The sequence below is a fragment of the Myotis lucifugus genome, unplaced genomic scaffold, assembly GCF_000147115.1.
Source record: "Myotis lucifugus unplaced genomic scaffold, Myoluc2.0 scaffold_162, whole genome shotgun sequence".
Lineage (NCBI taxonomy): Eukaryota > Metazoa > Chordata > Mammalia > Chiroptera > Vespertilionidae > Myotis > Myotis lucifugus.
In genome coordinates this window covers 637,866-655,716 of record NW_005871210.1, presented here as the reverse complement: position 1 = coordinate 655,716, position 17,851 = coordinate 637,866, and the positions used below count along the sequence as shown (strand labels likewise).

At 55.1% G+C, this 17,851-nt stretch overlaps 1 protein-coding gene across 1 annotated transcript; it reads left to right on the top strand.

The window, feature by feature from the left end:
- Nucleotides 1–1,980: 1,980 nt before the first annotated feature.
- Nucleotides 1,981–15,390, top strand: LDB1 (LIM domain binding 1). The gene is given in 12 exon segments (XM_023759795.1): nt 1,981–2,295; nt 10,129–10,231; nt 10,355–10,399; nt 10,510–10,573; nt 10,575–10,586; nt 10,679–10,781; nt 11,181–11,353; nt 11,840–11,962; nt 12,198–12,281; nt 12,372–12,495; nt 12,693–12,835; nt 13,542–15,390. Coding segments are annotated over 12 exon segments (1,230 nt in total). The 5' UTR covers nt 1,981–2,270; the 3' UTR covers nt 13,773–15,390.
- The last annotated feature ends 2,461 nt before the right edge of the window (nt 15,391–17,851 follow it).

The window sequence follows — 17,851 nt, the reverse complement described above, 5'->3', positions numbered from 1 at the left end:
ATTACAGAGAATAAAGCTTGAGGGTAAAGCTCAGAGTGAGGAAGTCAACTGTCTCAGGTCATTTGCTAGTGAGGGACAAAGATGGAATTCAACCCCAGGCATCCAAATTCCAAGGCAGCGTTCTGTTGCTTTAGGTTCCCTTTACCTCTCTAGTGAGGACCTCTGCCTGGGGGATGTAGGGAGGAGGGAGACACAGGAAGGGGATGCTGTCAAGGATACCTGTATAGCTGTGGATGAGCCCCTCCCTGCTCCCTTGAAGGTGGAAATAGGAAGAGCTGGGGTGGAGAAATCAAATGGGTGGATGAGAATGGGGGAGGGAGTATATGGCAGTGCTCACAGCAGCTCCCCTCTCCAACACTCTCCTAAGCACATGGGAGGGGTTCCCAAACCTAGGAAGGCCCTCTTCTCAACCCCCAGATCCTCACCCTCCCATAATTTCCTGCTCCCTCAGCGGAAGCTAAGGTGGAGAGAAGGGGTCCCATAAACACTTAAATCTCCACATCTGTAACCCACCCTCAGCCAAACCAGCTGTGCAGACTGGGCAGGAGAGAACCTTCACTATCAACCCCCCCTCTACGTAACAAAGGGAAAGAGGACCCCCTGCTCAGTCCCAACCAGATGCCTTAGGGAGCAGCCCAGAGCCCCGGCATCTACTCCTGCAGCCCACCCTGAAGCTTAAGGAAGAGAAACTGGCAGCTGGGGACCCCCCAGAGGGAGGGGGGGGGACCAACTCTCTTTTCCAGACGGCTCCCCTCCCTCCCCCTGCTAATAGGTATTTCCTGTTTATGAGGCAGCTAAGGCTAGGCTTTGGGGAAAGGATGGAGATGCAGGAGATGGAGCAGCCCCTCCTACGGCTGGGTGGGGGAGTCCTTGAGGAGTGCCTGAAGGTTGGGAGGCTCCTCCCTAGGGAAGGAGTGTTCTTTACACTGACCATCCAGGTCCTCCTCCCTCCCACCCCACTCCCACCGTGGCCAAAGCCCCTGCGGGTAGGGGACACTGGGGGGGGGTTCCCCCCCGTCTCCAGACCCTCAAAGGCGAGAGCAGCTTTCAGGGGAGGGACGGGGGGCCGGAGGTGGGGTGGGGTGGGGTGGGGGAGGCGGAGACTGGAGGGAGAAGGGGGAAGGGAGGAGAGTGTCTTGACGGATGAGTCAGAGAGCCTGCTGGAGGGAAGGACAGCCTGCCGATTCCCACTCCCCAGTCCAGCCAAGCGGTCAAGCCTCTGCCCCCTCCCCCCAGGAAAACGCTGATCTCAGGCCCTCCGGCGGGGGAGGGCGGGGACCCCACTTAATTAACCCTTTCAGCTCTAGTCCCAACTGGTTTAGCAGGCAAGGGAGGGTGGTTAATTTAGGGAGGAGGCCAGTGGGAGGGCGGCCACAAGAATTAGGATAAAGCTTCTTTTCTTCACCCAGGTTGCATGGGGGCGCTTCACAAGGGGCCCCCAGAGTAGGACTGGGGTCTCAGCGGGGAGCATGGGGAAGGGGGGGGTCAGCAGTCTCCTTTCCCTCCCGGGTGGCGGCTGGGGTGGAGAAAGAGCTACACCTCGCAGCCCGCCCTGGCTCCGCCTCCCCCCGTCCCTGCTCCCGCTCCGGCTCGTCACGGCTCCCACCTCGGCGGTGCGCCGGGAGGACCGACACGGAGGGTGAAGCTTCGCCTCCAGTCCCGCCCCCTCGCCCTCCCTCTCCGGGGTCTCTGCCTCCGTCTCCTTTTTTAAAAGCTGCGTCACATGCTCGCCTTCCCCGAACGCTCCGGGCCCCCAGCCGCCCGCCCGCCCGCCGCGCGGCGCACGCACGTCGCCGCTCGCTGCGCCCGTCGGGTCACTTTGACACGCTCGCCCCGCCCCCCAGCAGGCAATTAGCATATTAATAAAGCCCGGCCCAACCCGATCCGCGCCGGGGAGCGGGCGCCGGAGATAGCGGGAGGGCGGAGCGGGAGAGGGAGCGGGGGGCGAGCGGCGGCGGCGGCGCGGGCGGCGGGAGCGCACAGACACGCACACGCGCGCACACGGACACACACTCGGAGGACGCACACCCGCGCGCGCACACGCAGGGGCAGCTCGCCTTCCCGCCGGGCTTCCTTCCTGTCTGCTCCGCGCCTGACAGGCTCCTCGCTGCAGCCAGGGCCCGCCCGCACCGGGCCGAGGCCGGGCCTGGCTGGGCCGGCGGCGAGGGCAGCAGGGGCCGCGGGCGGCGGCGGCGGCTCATGCCCGGCCTGTCCCCACGCGGGGCGGGCACCGTGACTCGGCTGGGCTCCCAGCGGCGGGCGATGTGAAGATGTCAGTGGGCTGTGCCTGTCCTGGTGAGTGAGGCGCACGGCCGCCCGGCCCCTCCCTCCCTCCTTCCCTCCCCTTCTGCGGATCCCTCACCCTTGTTTGGCGAGAACTTGTGTGGGGGGCGTCGGTGGCATGGCGGAGGTAGGGGCTGTGAGGGGGATGCGGGACCTCGGTCCCGGGGAGGGGTTTCCCCAACTGGGTAAATTCGCAGCAGCCCGGAGCCTAGGAGAAGGGGTCGCTGGGGGTAGCTTGTGTTAGGGTTTTTTTTTTTTTGAGGGTGGGGGAGAGATTACTTGGGGAGGGGTTGGGGGGGCTGAAATTCCCAGAATTCCAGGGTGTTAGCCAATCAGAAGTGAGTCTGGACTTTTGACCCCCCCCCCTCAGGTCATCATAGAGTTGCGATTGGCTGGTTTGGGTTGTCCCCCCCCTTTCCCTGCTGCCTATTCCCTCTTAGGATCCTGTGACACCCCCTCCAGGCAGGTTCTGAGGACCGAGTTTGGGTGGAGGGATTAGTTGGGGCCCCCCTTCCCCCCTTCCAATGTCCCTGCCTGTTGCCAGGGAAGGCTGGCCATCCTGAGGGACGGGAGGTATTCCTGGGGGGAGAGGGGGCAGATAATTGGGCCCTGGGGCCTGGCATGCCCGCCCTCGTGAGAGGGGGAATGTGGAGCCCCAGGCAAAATAGGAGCTAGAATGATTTGTGAGAGCTGAGTTGCGGGGAGCAATGCTTGAACCCAAAATAAGAATTTGAGAGAGAACTTAGGCTCAGATCCCTGCCTCCCCAAAACACTGCTCTTGCCAGTGACAGCCTGGATCTGAGTTCTTTGGTGGGGAGGGAAGGCTCCCCTTCACTGCCTGGGGGAAGAGAGAGGCGCTGTGCCTGGAGAGGTAGTCTGCAGGGGGCCTCAGAACGCCGTCGCTCCACCTCCCCAGGACTCCCCGGGACGCCCTCCTGTCCCAGATTGGAGTTAGCTTTCTTCTGAAAGTCAGGTTTCCCTGAATCTAGTCTGGTTTGGGTCCTTTGCTCTTGGGATGCTCTGTTTTGTGGGAGGCCCATAACCCACAACTGCCCCTCCCCCCCGTCCCCAAGGGAAGCTGCCAGTGAGGAAGCTTCCTTGAAAATCATGTGACCCTGGCCAAACTGGGTTGGGCACACACTTAAAGTGCCTGCTGAGGCTGATGTTTAAGGGGCCCAGGGCCCAGGAGGAGGGCTAGGGGAGCCTGAGAGTCCTGGGATATCCGGGTGGGGGGGACCCCGGCTCCTGCTGCAGAGGGTGAGGAAGAGGAAAGGAAAGAGCTTACGAAGCTGGAATCCTGCCCAGTCCCATCATTCTTCCTCCTACCAGCTTGGTGTGCATATTTATGTGTGTATTTTCTTTATAAATTGCTCCATGCTGGGTGCCTTGTTCGGATCCATTCATGCTCTGAGTCCACCCCACGGTCTTGATTCTCCGTTGCCACACACGAGCATAGCAGAAACGAAGGCTCTGGACAAATTAGAGGACTGAGTCTTATATTTTGATTCTGAGTTCCTACAAATGGTGGGTAGGAGGTGGGTATGGAGGGGTTGTCAGGCTGAGGGTAGATGGGAGGTTGGCCCTGAAGTTGAGGCAGGGGGCTTGGGTCCAGTAGAGAAGGGAGAAGGTTTCCCCCTCAGCCTGTAGTGTAGCAGCATGGGGACAGGAAGAGGACTCAAGCACCAAGAGGTGGGAATGGGGGGGAGGGGCATATTCAGTCAGTGCCCCCAAAGGCATGTTCCTTTCTTGTGTCTTGACCTGGTTGTGGGAGAGGGGGCAAAAGATGGCTAAGATTGGGGAATCATTTACCAAATGTGAAGAAGTCTTACGGATTGATGTCACAGCGGGTGGATGGAGGTTAAAGGAGAACCACATGAAGAAGGGCTTGGGAGGGCCCTGGAGGTGGGGAACGGTAGGAGTTGGGGTAAGAGAGGGGACCAGGCTTGCATGGGTGGGTGGGAGCACATGGCTGAACACAAGGACATCGTGGCAGCATGTACAGCCCAGGCCCAAAGACACCCCCACCCCCACCCCCACCCAACCTGAGCAGCCCTAGGGTGGGGGTTGAGGCGCCCTGGCAGGCCGCCCGCCTGCTGCCTGCCTGCCTGTCTGAGTCTCTCCTTTGTGCTCTGCTGTCTCCCAGCTCCTCCTCCTCCCCGAGCCCAGCAGAGACAGCACATGCCCCACACATGTGACTGAGGGAAGCCAGAGCACACGCAGACCCACACACATGCACACCACAAGATACACATACACACACACACAGCTCCCATAGTGCTCCTGGGTGGGGACTAGCTTCTGGGTCTTTGGTCAAGGGACAGGTAGAACCTCTGCTGAGGGGCATCACCCTGGGCAGGGCAGGCTGCTGAAGGGGCCAGGGCCTGTCTGGGGCAGCATGTGGCTCAGAAGGGTTAAGGCAGGGAGGAGTGGGGGGAGGGGAGGAGGCAGCAGTGGTGGCGGCTGGGAGCCAGGAGAGGAGGATGGCAGAGCGCCAGGCCAACGGGAGGCCGGGCACAGACAAAGGAAGGGGGGCAGGCACACTGGAGGCCTGGGTCAGGGAGCCCCAGGGGCCCGGGCAGGGGGCAGTGCTGGTACATTATCCTGTGGGCTGGGGCAGGCTGCTGCCCTTCAGAGTTCTCACCTCCAGGAGGGGTGCTCTCCCTCTACTCTTTCCTCATCACCTTTGTCATTCTTTGCTGCTCCCTGCTCATTCCCACCCCAAATTTTAGGGCCTTCTAATTCAGACTTGTTCTCTTTAGCTGGACCTCTCCTGCCCCTGTGCAAGTGAGAGAATTAAGTCAGAACATAGGGAGGAGTAGACTTGCTCGAGAAGGAACTAAGAGAGGGTCCGTTTTGGATGATATGCCAGAGCCTTGGTGTGTCTTGGTATATAGGGGCCCTTCTCCCCAAAATTTGAGGAGACAGACTGGGTCAGGGTTCTGAGCTCTGAACTGGAGCAGAAGCCAGAGCATATACCTATACCCCTTCCCATGTACTAGCAGACACGCATTTGGGGCCTGGAATGGGCATTCCTTGGAGGGGGAAGAGAGCAGGAATGGCTGCAGTGCCCTAGGACTGGGCTTGGGTGAGTGAGGTTAGAAACCCAGGACTCCAGGCTCAGGCCCTTCTGTCTTATTATAGTCTGTTCTAGTTAGGGTAATATTTGGCTCTGTGTGCTGTAAGGATTTCTTAAGGTACTGCCTATGAGTGCACTTTGGAAAGTTTAAAGGCACTAAACAAATGACAGGAATTGTCAGTGGGGGAGGAGTGTGGTTATCCCAGAGTTGAACTGTAAATTTGGGAGTCCGTGGGAATGGCGCAAGTCCTGGTGTAGGCAGTATTTTGCAGGGTCTGGCTGAATGTCACAGATTTCGATGTTTGTGAAAGCTGGGGTGTGTCATGGCCAGGCTGTGATGGAGAATGCCGTGCAGGTTTCAGGAAGTGTGGTTTACGGGGTTCAACCCTGGATAACCAATGGTCAGTATGTGTATCTAATAGTCTGTCACAAGTTCAGGAGGTATATAATGCACTTTTGGTGTGTATATTAGGGTTAGGGAATGTGTGTCACTAGTCACAGTGTGTGTGGAAGTCAGGGTCTTTAATAGACTGTGCATGTGCATCTTGGGTTTGGGTTTATTTAGGGTTTGAGGTTTATCACTGGTTAAAAGTGTGTATCAGGTGTGTATCAGGTACTGATTTATGTGAAAGTGAGATGTGTTATTTATGTGTGGAGGATGTTCACAGAGCCGGGTGCAATATTATTTCTGCACAGTCAACTGGTGTGTATGTCGTGGGACTATGTGTGAATATGGTGGGGGTGGGTAGGAAGTAGGGAGCAGCAACTCCGCCTTCAATGAAGTAGGAGGTCATACGCTGCCCCCTCTAGCGTGTGTGTGTGTGTATGTGTGTATGTTTCTTTTTTCCTATCTGTCCAGGGAGTAGGGTCTGGACCACTACCCAAGTTTTAGAAACACCTCCTCTCTTGGGATTACCCTTGGCATTGGAGAACAGATTCTGCTCCAGTAACTACATATCTTTTTTACTGGGGTGTTGGGGAGGATTCAGCCTCAGACTAAGCCCCTTCTGTAGACCCTTGGTTGGGCAAGCGTGGCTTTGCGCCTCTTTCCCCTGCACCCACGTGTCTCTGGTGGTGGTGGTGGTGGAGGTGGTGGAGGTGGAGGAAGGGGCCTCCTGCTAAGGCAGATCTAAGTCAGGGCTTGGAACTTAGCTGGGTTGGGGACCCAGGAGCCTGGAGTGTCCCCCTCCCTCCAATCAGTGTTTACAGGCTGAAGTCAGAGTCTATCTCTGTCAAAAGTAACCCCCTGGAGACTCCCCCCAGCTAGCTGCTCTGGGATTTCACCAGGGGTGGCAGCCCAGACCAGTGTTCACCCCAAGAGATCACAGAGGAGAGGCAGAGGGACGTGGGGCACCTTTGGGAGGCAGTTTGAAGACACTGGGAGTCTCCAGAGGGGAGGGCGCCCTCCTGCATCCCTGCCTGTGGCTTTGGCTCCCCTGCTCACTCCTGAGCACCTCATGTGAGTTGGGGAGGGGTCGTGAAACATCTCAGTTCCTGGCCCCCTCAGGCCTCCCTTCCATCCAGGTCTCTGCACGCCCCGTCTGTTTTGTTTCCATCTCTCCATCCCAGTCTCTCCCAGTCTCTGTCTCTCTTTGTTTTTCTCAGCAGTCCTCCAGGCCTGCCTGCCTGCCTCCCTCCCTCTCTCCCTCCCTCCCTCTCTCTCTCCCTCTTCCTCTTCCCCGGCTGGGAGGGGGCGGGGCCGGTGGGGGCAGCTCCACCCTCTGCCCGCCCTGGGGCCTCATTCTGAGAGAGGCTCCGAGAGCGAGCTGGGAGGGAGGGAAAGAAAGGAGGAAAGGCTGTGAGCTGGTGGGCGCTGTGTGTGTCTGTGCGTGTGCGATTGTGAGTGAGTGTGAGTGCCGGGCACTGCCTCTCCTGGTGCCCCCGCAGAGGGGCCTGGTGGCCTGGGGAGGGCGGGTGGGCTGCTTGGAGGCAGAGGCTGCGAGAGGCGGCGGCGGGGAGAGCCGAGGAGGAGGAGGAGAGAGGAGAGAGCGGAGCAGCCATTGTTGAGGGAAACCTCGCAAACAAAGAAGGCTTCGGACTCCCCGCAGCCCCCCGCCCCCCAGGCCGGCCCCCTGGCCCCCGGCCCCCGGCCCAGTGGCCATTATAACTTTCCCCCGGGGCTGTGGCCGCCACGGGCAGGCCAAGGCAGTGCGTGCGAGTCTTTGTGCGGCCTGCAGAGTGGAGCTCCCAGCCAGGCCTGCCCGTCCCACTCGGGACATGAGCGGGCTGAAGTTGGCCCCCCTTCAGTCCTCACCCCTGCCAGGGCCCTGGTGGGCTGCCAGTTGCTCCCCGCACCTCTCTTGGGCCCCTCAGTTCTCCCAGGTAAAGTCTGAGCGCCCTGCGAGCCTGTAGGGGGTGGGGTAGAAAGTCCTGGGTCTAAGCCCTGGCCTGGTGTGCTGGGCTGGGGGAGCGGTGCCTCAAACTCAGAGAGGCCAGGGCTTCCCAGGCCTGCTGACCTCTGGTCAGCCCCAACGAGAGGGAGCCCTGCCCTCAAGTCAGGCTGGTTACCATGGAAATGCCCAGCTGGAGGTGCCCCCCCTCCGCCCTAGGATGCAGCTTGCATCCTGAGAAAACTTTACTAGTTCTGGGCTCTCCCTTTCTCCTTCTTCCTAAAGGTTTCCCAGATTGCTAGAGATTGGAGGGGGGCTCTGTTTGACTCCAAGTCTGGATGACACATCCCTTTCATCCCCACCCCCACTTTGCTCCCTCTACCCCTGCTGCAGGGGACAGGCAGCAACAGGGACAGATGGTCTGGGTGATGTTCCCTCCCCTTCTCTTCTCACTCCCAAGCCCTTGTGCTGGGGCTACTGGGAGTTGCTATGCCTCTGGAGAGGTGCTGAGTTTTTGTGTCCATTCACTGGAGGTGTAAATAGAGTCCACAGAGCTTTGAATTTTTCCTCTTCAGAACTGTTACCCAACTCCAGACAATGCCTGTCAGTTTGCTAGTGAGAGAAATTGAAGTTCTGAAACTTTTTTCAGAATTAAAGAGGAACCCAGGTGTCCTGCCTCCCTTCTTTTTAGGGTCTTGAGCTGACACATTTCTCCAAGTAGCCCTGAAACTAAGGGCAAGGGCAGTGATGCTTTTAGGGGAAGGGTGGCCTAGTTAAGGCCAGGCCTGGCCTGTGGTGAGCTGTGTGAGTTTGGGCTTCCTACGGGGCTTTGGTCTCCCTGTCTGTGGAGTGGGGAGACTTGGGGCTGGGTGGGACTGTCCCTTTTCTTGAGGACACAGGCTCCTCATTCAGTTCAGACAGGCATGTGAAGGCCGTGTGTGCTGTGCTGGGAACATGGACGTGGCCTGTGTGAGCTCATGCATGGGGCGAGGGCCTGTTTTGGGCATTCTGATCCTGCCTGGGGCTGCTGGGTTCCAGCCCTTGGTAGGCATGTTGGGGCGAGCTGAGGGTAGAAGCCTGCTAGGCAAGATGAGGCACACATGTGTGCAGGCACACACAGGCTCTGACTCTTGGCTTCTTCAGGGACTGTATAGTGTAGGCCCTTCTGGGACCCTCCTTTTGCCTGTGTTGTGAGGAAGGTCCCTGGGGAGAGAATTAAATGACACATTGGCACAGGGTCTTCCTTTGTCTCTTCCCCCTAAGGACAAAGTAGATTTTGTGTCTAAATTGAGGAGGAGGCTCAGACACAACCAATACAGCTACCCTTCCAAATGTAATCAAGTTTGGGGACGAGGAAGCACCTGTAACTGGGGTCGAGACCTTTGAAATGGTGCCTCAGTTTCCCCTCATCTTGTAGAGAGAGGCAAAATAGCATTGCAGAGATACCTGGCTCATACCCAGCTATGAATATAACACTTCTTCCAGTCAGAGAACTGAGTGTTGCTGGGTGAGGTGGAGAGGAGATGTATGCAGGAGCACAGGTACCAGTAGAGATCCCTGTCTAGTTACCACCTGCCTCTTAGATGGAGCCTCCTGGAAGCTAGTCTCCTTCCTAGGCCTCCTCTTTTCCTTTTGTAAGTAGAGCACGATCCAGTGACTGTAAGTCTCAAAGACAAAATGGGTTGAGGCTTTGGGTTTCTGGTTTGGAGACAATACTAGATTGGTGGTAGGTGTGAGGGAGGGGGCTGGCTGATAAGGGAGTGGCCGTTAGAGGGGGGTTGCAGGGGGGCGGGACAGAAGGCCCAAGTGGTTATCTGGTCTGCAGCACCCAGCAGGCACCCACCGCCCTTTATCTTTCCATCCCCTGCCCTCCTGAGACCCTGGGTGTGGAGGAGGGGCAGGGAGTTGTCCAAATTCCCTTTCTTTCTCCCATGACTTGATCTTCAGAGGGAACAGAAAGGTAGAAATACTGCAGGATATGGGAATAATCAGAAGATCTGGGCTCAAATCCTAGCTTTATGATCTTGGCAAGTCCCCTTGAGCTTTCAGTTGGCTAATCTGTAAAATGGGAATGTTACAGTAGACCCTGCTACCTCACATCATGGTTGTGATGATTGAACAAAATAATGTAGTTGAAAGAGGGGTTTATCAAAATTAGATTATAATGCTTGGATATTTATTTATTCAATGGTATTGACATTTCTTCCCAGTTTCAATTTTATCATCCAGGCCTCAGCCACATGAAGAAATAAGGTCTTGGGTATTGGGCCTGGGTACTTCTAGTTTCTTAATAAAACAAGATTGGAGCCAGATTTAAAGCAGAGATAGGTACTCCCTAGGGTAGTTCCCCTCCCCTAGTTCACTGTCCACACAGTCTAGCAAACTTTAGGAGAGCTCCTAAGAGGGACTCAGGATGCCCCTCCTTCATTTCCTTTCCAGGTTGTTCCTCAAAGTCATTCAAGCTGTACTCACCGAAGGAGCCCCCGAACGGCAACGCCTTCCCTCCCTTCCATCCCGGCACCATGCTAGATCGGGATGTGGGGTGAGTCTTGTTCCCTTCTCAGCCCTTTTCCAGATGGGATCCTGCCTGAAAAGGGGAGGGAGTGACATCTCCCAATAATTCCTGTCTTCCACCCCCATTCTCATAGCCTCTTCCCTTATACAGCCCAACTCCCATGTACCCGCCTACATACCTGGAGCCTGGGATTGGGTAAGTGGAGTCCAATGGGGTGGGAGGTACTTTCTATTACATGGGTGAAGGCAGAGGTGGGGGTGGGAGGAGGCTCTGCTCCTACTAACTTCCTTCTACACTTACCCCAGAAGGCACACACCATATGGCAACCAAACTGACTACAGAATATTCGAGCTTAACAAACGGCTTCAAGAACTGGACAGAGGTATCCAGGGGAAAGAGGAGGGTGAGGGCCATCTGGGCACCCTGTGGGATATCTTCTGATACACACACAAATACCTCTCCCTGTGCTCTTAGAATTGTGACAATCTCTGGTGGGATGCTTTCACAACTGAGTTCTTTGAGGATGATGCCATGTTAACCATCACTTTCTGTCTGGAGGATGGACCAAAGAGATACAGTGAGTGGCCTCTGGGGGTTCTGCCAGTTCTGCTGTGGGAATGTATACCTCCTGTGTCCTTCTAAGGCAGTGGTTCTCAACCTTCCTAATGCCGCGACCCTTTAATACAGTTCCTCATGTTGTGGTGACCCCCAACCATAAAATTATTTTCGTTGCTACTTCATAACTGTAATTCTGCTACTGTTATGAATCGTAATGTAAATATCTGATATGCAGGATGTATTTAGGCGACCCCAGTGAAAGGGTTATTCAACCCCCAAAGGGGTTGCGACCCACAGGTTGAGAATCTAAGGTCTGGGAGTGGGTATTTGTCTCAGCGTATCTGTTTTGGCAGGGATGGCATCTGCCTGACCCCTTTTGAGGTCCTTCTATTCTAAAGAGTTTTTCCCATCTCTACAGCCATTGGCCGGACCCTGATCCCACGCTACTTCCGCAGCATCTTTGAGGGTGGTGCTACAGAGCTGTACTATGTGCTTAAGCACCCCAAGGAGGCATTCCACAGCAACTTTGTGTCCCTCGACTGTGACCAGGGCAGCATGGTGACCCAGCACGGCAAACCCATGTTCACCCAGGTCAGCAATCCAGCTGGATGTGGAATGCTGAAGCACCTGAGTTTGATTCCCTTCCTCTGTCCCAAAATGTACTCAGCTGTTCCCCAAGGAGGCATAATGGGAAGTTATCAGACAAGAAGGGAGAACAGGTGTGCTGCAGCATTCAGCAGGCATTTACTGAGCTTGTACATGACTGTATTCTAGGCCACGGGGGTATGTACACCAGTGAACAAGAGCCTGCCCTAATAGAAAGCTCATAGCAGATGAGTGTATCACTAGCTACATTGGAGAAGACAGGATCAGTTAAGCATTTCTATGTGTATGTGTATATGTGTAAGGGTCAAGGGTGTGACAGGTATGTGAGGGGATAGTCCATGTCAGTTACATACCCAGATTTAGGTGCAGGGAGCAGAAGTATATGCAGTTGGGGGAGTTGTGAGCAAATGGGAGAACAGGTATACTTTCAGGTATGGGGAGGGGGCAGAGCTGTGACAACCTTGTCTCCAGGTATGTGTGGAGGGGCGGTTGTACCTGGAGTTCATGTTTGATGACATGATGCGGATAAAGACATGGCACTTCAGCATCCGGCAGCACCGGGAGCTCATCCCCCGCAGCATCCTTGCCATGCATGTGAGTGTGGGCAGAACCCAAGACACAAGGGGGAGGGCACACAGTGGGAAGGATGGAATAAGGTCTGCTATTTCTTGACAGTGACCTTAGAGGGTTCATCCATATTCTCCAGTTTCTCCACCTAAAACATGATTGAATACTAGCCCCTCTTCTCTTTCAGGAGTGTCACAGGCTCAGATGATAGGGCAGGTGAGCAGTTACACCCCAAGTGCTAGTATTCTTTCTCCCCCTCTAGGCCCAGGACCCCCAGATGTTGGATCAGCTCTCCAAAAATATCACACGCTGTGGGCTGTCCAATTCCACTCTCAACTACCTCCGAGTGAGTCTGATCACCCAGTCTCTGGCCCATTCCATTTGGTCTCAGTTCCATGTCTCTCCCCTGAAAAGCCCCCTTCTGGTCTCCCTACAGCTCTGTGTGATACTCGAGCCCATGCAGGAGCTCATGTCCCGCCACAAGACCTACAGCCTCAGCCCTCGTGACTGCCTCAAGACCTGCCTTTTCCAGAAGTGGCAGCGTATGGTAGCACCCCCCGGTGAGTGCCTTGCACCTGTACCTGTTCTTACCAGGATCTGATGCCATCCCCTAAGGCTGTTTCTTCTCCTGAAGCCCTTTTCTTGCCCCTGGGTCTTCAAGATTGGGATCAGGGTAGGCTCAGGCTCCTTAGGAGCCAGAATAGGGAGCCAGGGCCCCAGGACCCTGCTCCACCTCAGTTTCCTTTTTCTGGCACAGCGGAGCCCGCCCGGCAGCAGCCCAGCAAACGGCGGAAACGGAAGATGTCAGGGGGCAGCACCATGAGTTCGGGGGGTGGCAACACCAACAACAGCAACAGCAAGAAGAAAAGCCCAGCCAGCACCTTCGCCCTCTCCAGCCAGGTACCTGTAAGCATCTCGGCTTTCTTCTCTCTTCTGGGCTGCCCCACTGCTGACCCCTGACCCTTGACCCTGTCCCATTGTGAGCTCACTAGCAGGCATAGAAGCACAGACGGTTTTTACCAATGTACTCTGCCAGTATGGGCTGACTCTTATCACTGATGAGTCCTTAGTAGTCACATGCACAGTTGTGGTCACACAGACTCAGACATAGCAATATAGATATAAAGGGACAGAGTCAGACATGATAACATACGGACGTTCAGGACAGACAGTTTAGGGGCACACAGACCATCAGAGACATTCACATTGATAGAGGGCCATGCAGCCTCAATATGTGTGAATCTACAATACACTGACATGCACATGCACATACTTTCCCCATTGGTGTTTTTTATCTGCTCCCTCTCTTACATGTGGACAGAAGTTTAGGAGCCACCTAAAATTTGGGGGAGATGGAATAGGGAGCTAGGGGAGTAAATTGACTTCCCAGATTCTAGTGGATGTGGGTTAAAGGGTGTGATGCTCTGCAGTCCTTCAGTGGGAAGGATTCAGGGACTAGAGGAGTCGATGTTTAAAATTGGGATATGAGAAGGGGGAGGGGGTGTTGAGTTTCTTGGGTGGGTATTGGGGCTCTGGGGGGTTTCTGCCGCCCTGGGCCGGGCGAGCCCCTGCCCCGATTATGTTTGGGGACCTCCGCCACTCTCAGGATGTGATGGTGGTGGGGGAGCCCACCCTGATGGGCGGGGAGTTCGGGGACGAGGACGAGAGGCTCATCACCCGGCTGGAGAATACCCAGTTTGACGCGGCCAACGGCATTGACGACGAGGACAGCTTTAACAACTCCCCTGCCCTGGGCGCCAACAGCCCCTGGAACAGCAAGCCTCCATCCAGCCAAGAAAGCAAATCGGAGAACCCCACATCACAAGCCTCCCAGTAAAGGCCTCACCAGGGCCACGCAGCGCTCTGCCTACCTGCCCCACCCCTCGAAGCCCCAGGGAGCAGAAGACAGAATGAAGAGACTGAGCATCTAAAATGGGCAGCCTCCATCCACCCACTTCAGGGAGGAACTGGACTCACTGGGGGCAGGTGCCAAGCTTTGCCCCGCAGTGGCCCTGGGCTGGGCCTGGCCTCTGCAGAGCCTTTTGGGGGAAGGGGGGTACTCATGTGGATGCCTACATGGACCCTGGGCCTCTGAGAAATGTTCTGACCTCCTCCAGAGCATTTGCCTCCATCTTCACCCCAGGTTCTGGGTTCCCCATCCTCCTGACTCTGCCCCCTTCAAGCCTGGGGTTGTCTATACCCACAGCTCCTAGGGACTTAAATTTATGGGGCTTGGTTGAGCACTCCTCCCCCAGGCCCTTCACCTAGGTGGCTGGTAATAGAGGGGTACAACTCTGGGCTCCTCCCTTTTACCACCTCCCAGCTTCACGTTTTTTAAAAAAATAATATTATTAAAAATGTAAGTTTAAAAAAAATCACTCATGTCCCCCCTCTTCCCCTTATTAAAAGTCCAGCTACCTCCCTATTCCTGGCAGATGGGGGGCTTAGGGTCCAGGTGGAGGTGAGTGTGGGGTAGGGTAGGGGGGTTACACATCATTTTATATAGTTTGAGAGCTTCAGACCAAGGAGACACTTTGCCATCTCTCTTCCCTTTTCCTCGGGGGTGACTGGAGTTGGGGAAGGCATGCCATGGGGTAGGGGGCCATTGATGGCCTCACCTTTGTAACAGCTCCCAGCTGTTGTCTGTCTCCCCATCCTCCAGGAGTCTGGCCTGCCCTCCTAGTGCTTGTGACTCCTTCAAACCCAGCGCCCTTCTCCCCCCATGATGTGTATATTCTTTACAAGCCCTACACTAGAGCAGCTGCCTTGGATGGGAGGAGGGGGAGGCTCCCTCCCTTAGGGAGTCTGGAGGGAAGGGAGCAGCCTTGTTTGTCACTGTGTTTTGTTTTGTCTCAGTTGGGCAGGCATGGGATGGGGGAGGGGTTCATCCATATTCTCCAGTACTCTTCCTCCAATCCCTCAAATTTTGTATCTAGTCCTCCCCTGCCCTCCATAGAGGAGCCACTGAGGATGTCCCAGCTCTAAGCTCACCAGGGAGGAGTAGGCCTCTGTTCGCCAGCTGAAGTAGAGGATCTTCATCTCCCAATACCCTCCAGTTCCTGGTCTCGTAGAAGGAAGGGGAAGGCAGCCAGGACCCTCAGCTCTATTTCAGTTGGACAGGTGGAAGCTCTGAGCCCAGGTTGAGGCCAAAAGCCAGATCCTATGAGTCTGGGCCCAGCTCTGGTTTCTCTGCCATTTCCCGCTGCCAGTTTCGGAAGTGTTAGTACCACCTCTCTTCCCACTCTTCCTTTTGGATTCCGGGGCCCTCTACACCCTGATTCCTTCACTCTAGCTACCACTGCTGGAAGGGTACTGTGCCAGGAGCTGAGGGAAGGGGGTGGGGAAGATGGATGTCCCACCTTAACTGTAATGCCTTTTTTTTTTTTCTTTTTTTTTTTTTTTTGGCCATTTGAGTCATGTATGGTACAGATCAATAAAGCGACTTTTGGGTTTGAGCGTGTCTTGGTTGGTCATTGGTGCCCAATAATGACTGCCCAAGGCAGTCTTTTCTCCTTCCTGCAGTCCTAAGACCAGTCAATTGGGGAGGAGGTATGAATTGGACTGTGGATTACCTTTTACTCCTGTCTCACATTTCCCCTCATCATTCTAGTGTTGCTTCTAATGTATCCCAATCTGGCCACTTGTCCCTCAAAAGTTGACTCCCCCTTTCCCCTCCCCTCAACTGTTCCTCACTCCTGTCTTAGGGCTGCCAGAAAGGTGGCCCTGAGGCAGGGTTCCTGGGATATCCTCCCCTGGGTTAGGCTGGTGGGGGTGGGGGTGGGGTGGAGAACAGGGTCTCTGAAGGAGTTTTGGGTGGTTAGAGTGCTGGGAGGCTCAGTCCGTGAGATTCAGGCCACTACTAGGGAGGCCAACCAGCCCAGTTGCCTAGGTCTCAAGTCAGAGCGGGATTGTTTATCTCCTTGCTGGCTTTGGGTGGGGCATGGAGGGAAAGAGGAGAATGCTTAAGCGGTGTTGCTAACGAGCAGCCGCTCCATAGAAGGATGGAAAGAGGAATAGGACACTTCTTAAACTTCTTTCTAGGTAGTAACTCCCCACCTCTAATCCCCTCTTCCCCCACCATTAAAAAGGATTGTCAAGACAGGGACACCCTACTGTGGATTGGGAATGGGGTCTCAGCACCTACAAAGCCCCCTACCCAGTCTCCCTCATTTTCATCCCAGACAGGGGAAACAGGCCTCAGACTATTCCCCCACTAAGGTCTCTCTGGATCTGAAGTAAGACCTCATGGACCTGTGTCTCTACCCTCACCTCCCAGCTAGCAGAAGGACAGCAGTTCATGGCCTACCCCGCCCCCTCTCCAATTTAGGAGGGATCTTGGCCCTGCCTGCTGCCAGCGCAGCTCCTTGTTGCCCAGTGCCTCAGGACCCCAAAGCCTGCATTTTCATACACACAAATGCACCACTCCTCTTCTGCAGGCCTGACCTGACTGAAGGACATGGGCCAGACAGCTGCTACCACCAACTCACCCTGGGAGTGCTAGGTAACACCTTGCAGTGTGTCTGTCTGGCGCTAGGTGTACATTTAACGTTTTTGCCTGAGTGTGTGTCATTGTATGTGTATATGTGACTGATGAGGTGGGAGAGGACTTAGATATGTGTATGTAATGGAACGGATGCATGTGTGAATATGTATGTGGGATAGTATATGCATTTGTTTATGGTATGTGTCTTAGTGGATTCATTCATTCAGCTAATATTCATTGAGCTCTCTCCGGGTTCCAGGAACAACTCTAGGTGCTAGGGCTATGGTTCTGAACAAGGCAGAGAAAGCATGACCGCTGAGTGTGAGTGGGAGGCTACAAATACAGAAATGAGAATGCATTCAAATACAGAAATGAATACATGGCTTAGCAGTATGTGTTGGGTTTGGGGGGCTGTTGAAGCAGCAGTTGTGTGACTGGGTTGGACATATGAAGGTTCATTGTGTGTGTGTGTGTATGTTGGAGGAGCTGGGGAGATTTAAAAAAAAGGTGAATTGCCAGGCTTGGACTCTGCCCTGCTTGGAGGAAGGGGGTGTGTCAGAGAGACTGGGGGACCCACTTTTGAACTCAGGAAACTGGCCAGCAGACTTCCTCTGGAGCCGCAGATCTGGCTCCTCCCTGTTGGCCCCAGCAACCTCCCTGAGGAAGGACCTTGGTCAAGAGGAGTTGCTGAGATAGGGGAAGGGAGAGTCCCTTCAAGGCCCTCATCCTCTCTGTTTTCAGGAACAGGTGAGGGCCCTGCCCCAGGTCCCAGCATGATACGTAAAAAAATTGTTTTGGCCCAGTTAGGCCCCACTGCAGAGGCACAGGCCCTGAACCCCAGACTCCCAGTTCAGCCTGGGCTCAACTCTTTCCCCATGTTTCCTATCCCAGCCCAATTCAGCCTGACCTCTAGCCCCACTTTTTTAGGACTGCTCAACCTCCAGCCCTTTTAATATCCTTAGCCCACTCTAGTCTGCTCTGTAATCCCTTTCCCCAAAGGTAAGACTCCAGCCTAGCCAGCCCAACCCAGTTCAATCTGACCTCAAGTCCCATCCCCTAACGTGAAAGGTTCTAAGCTACCCTCCCAGGGCCTCCCCTATTCCTTTCTTTTCATAAAGTAGGGCCTATTTGGGGGATTGGTAGATGTAGAGGTGAAGGTATAGGATTAAGAACTACAGCCTAGATGAAGGGAAAGCAGGGAGGTGAGGGATAGGAGGTATTGAAGATGATCCAGGCATGTTGCGGGCCAGGCTGAAAGGAAAGGAATGTGTAAAAAAGTTTTAAGTCAGTGGTCCCCTACTCCCAAAGCTGAATTTCAAAGATGCTGGTTTTGGCCCCTGTTTATTCCAGTTCCTAGTACCCCGAGTGCTTACAATGACTGTCTACCCTGTGACCACAGTCCCATTCTCTCAGGACCCACCTATGAAACTCGT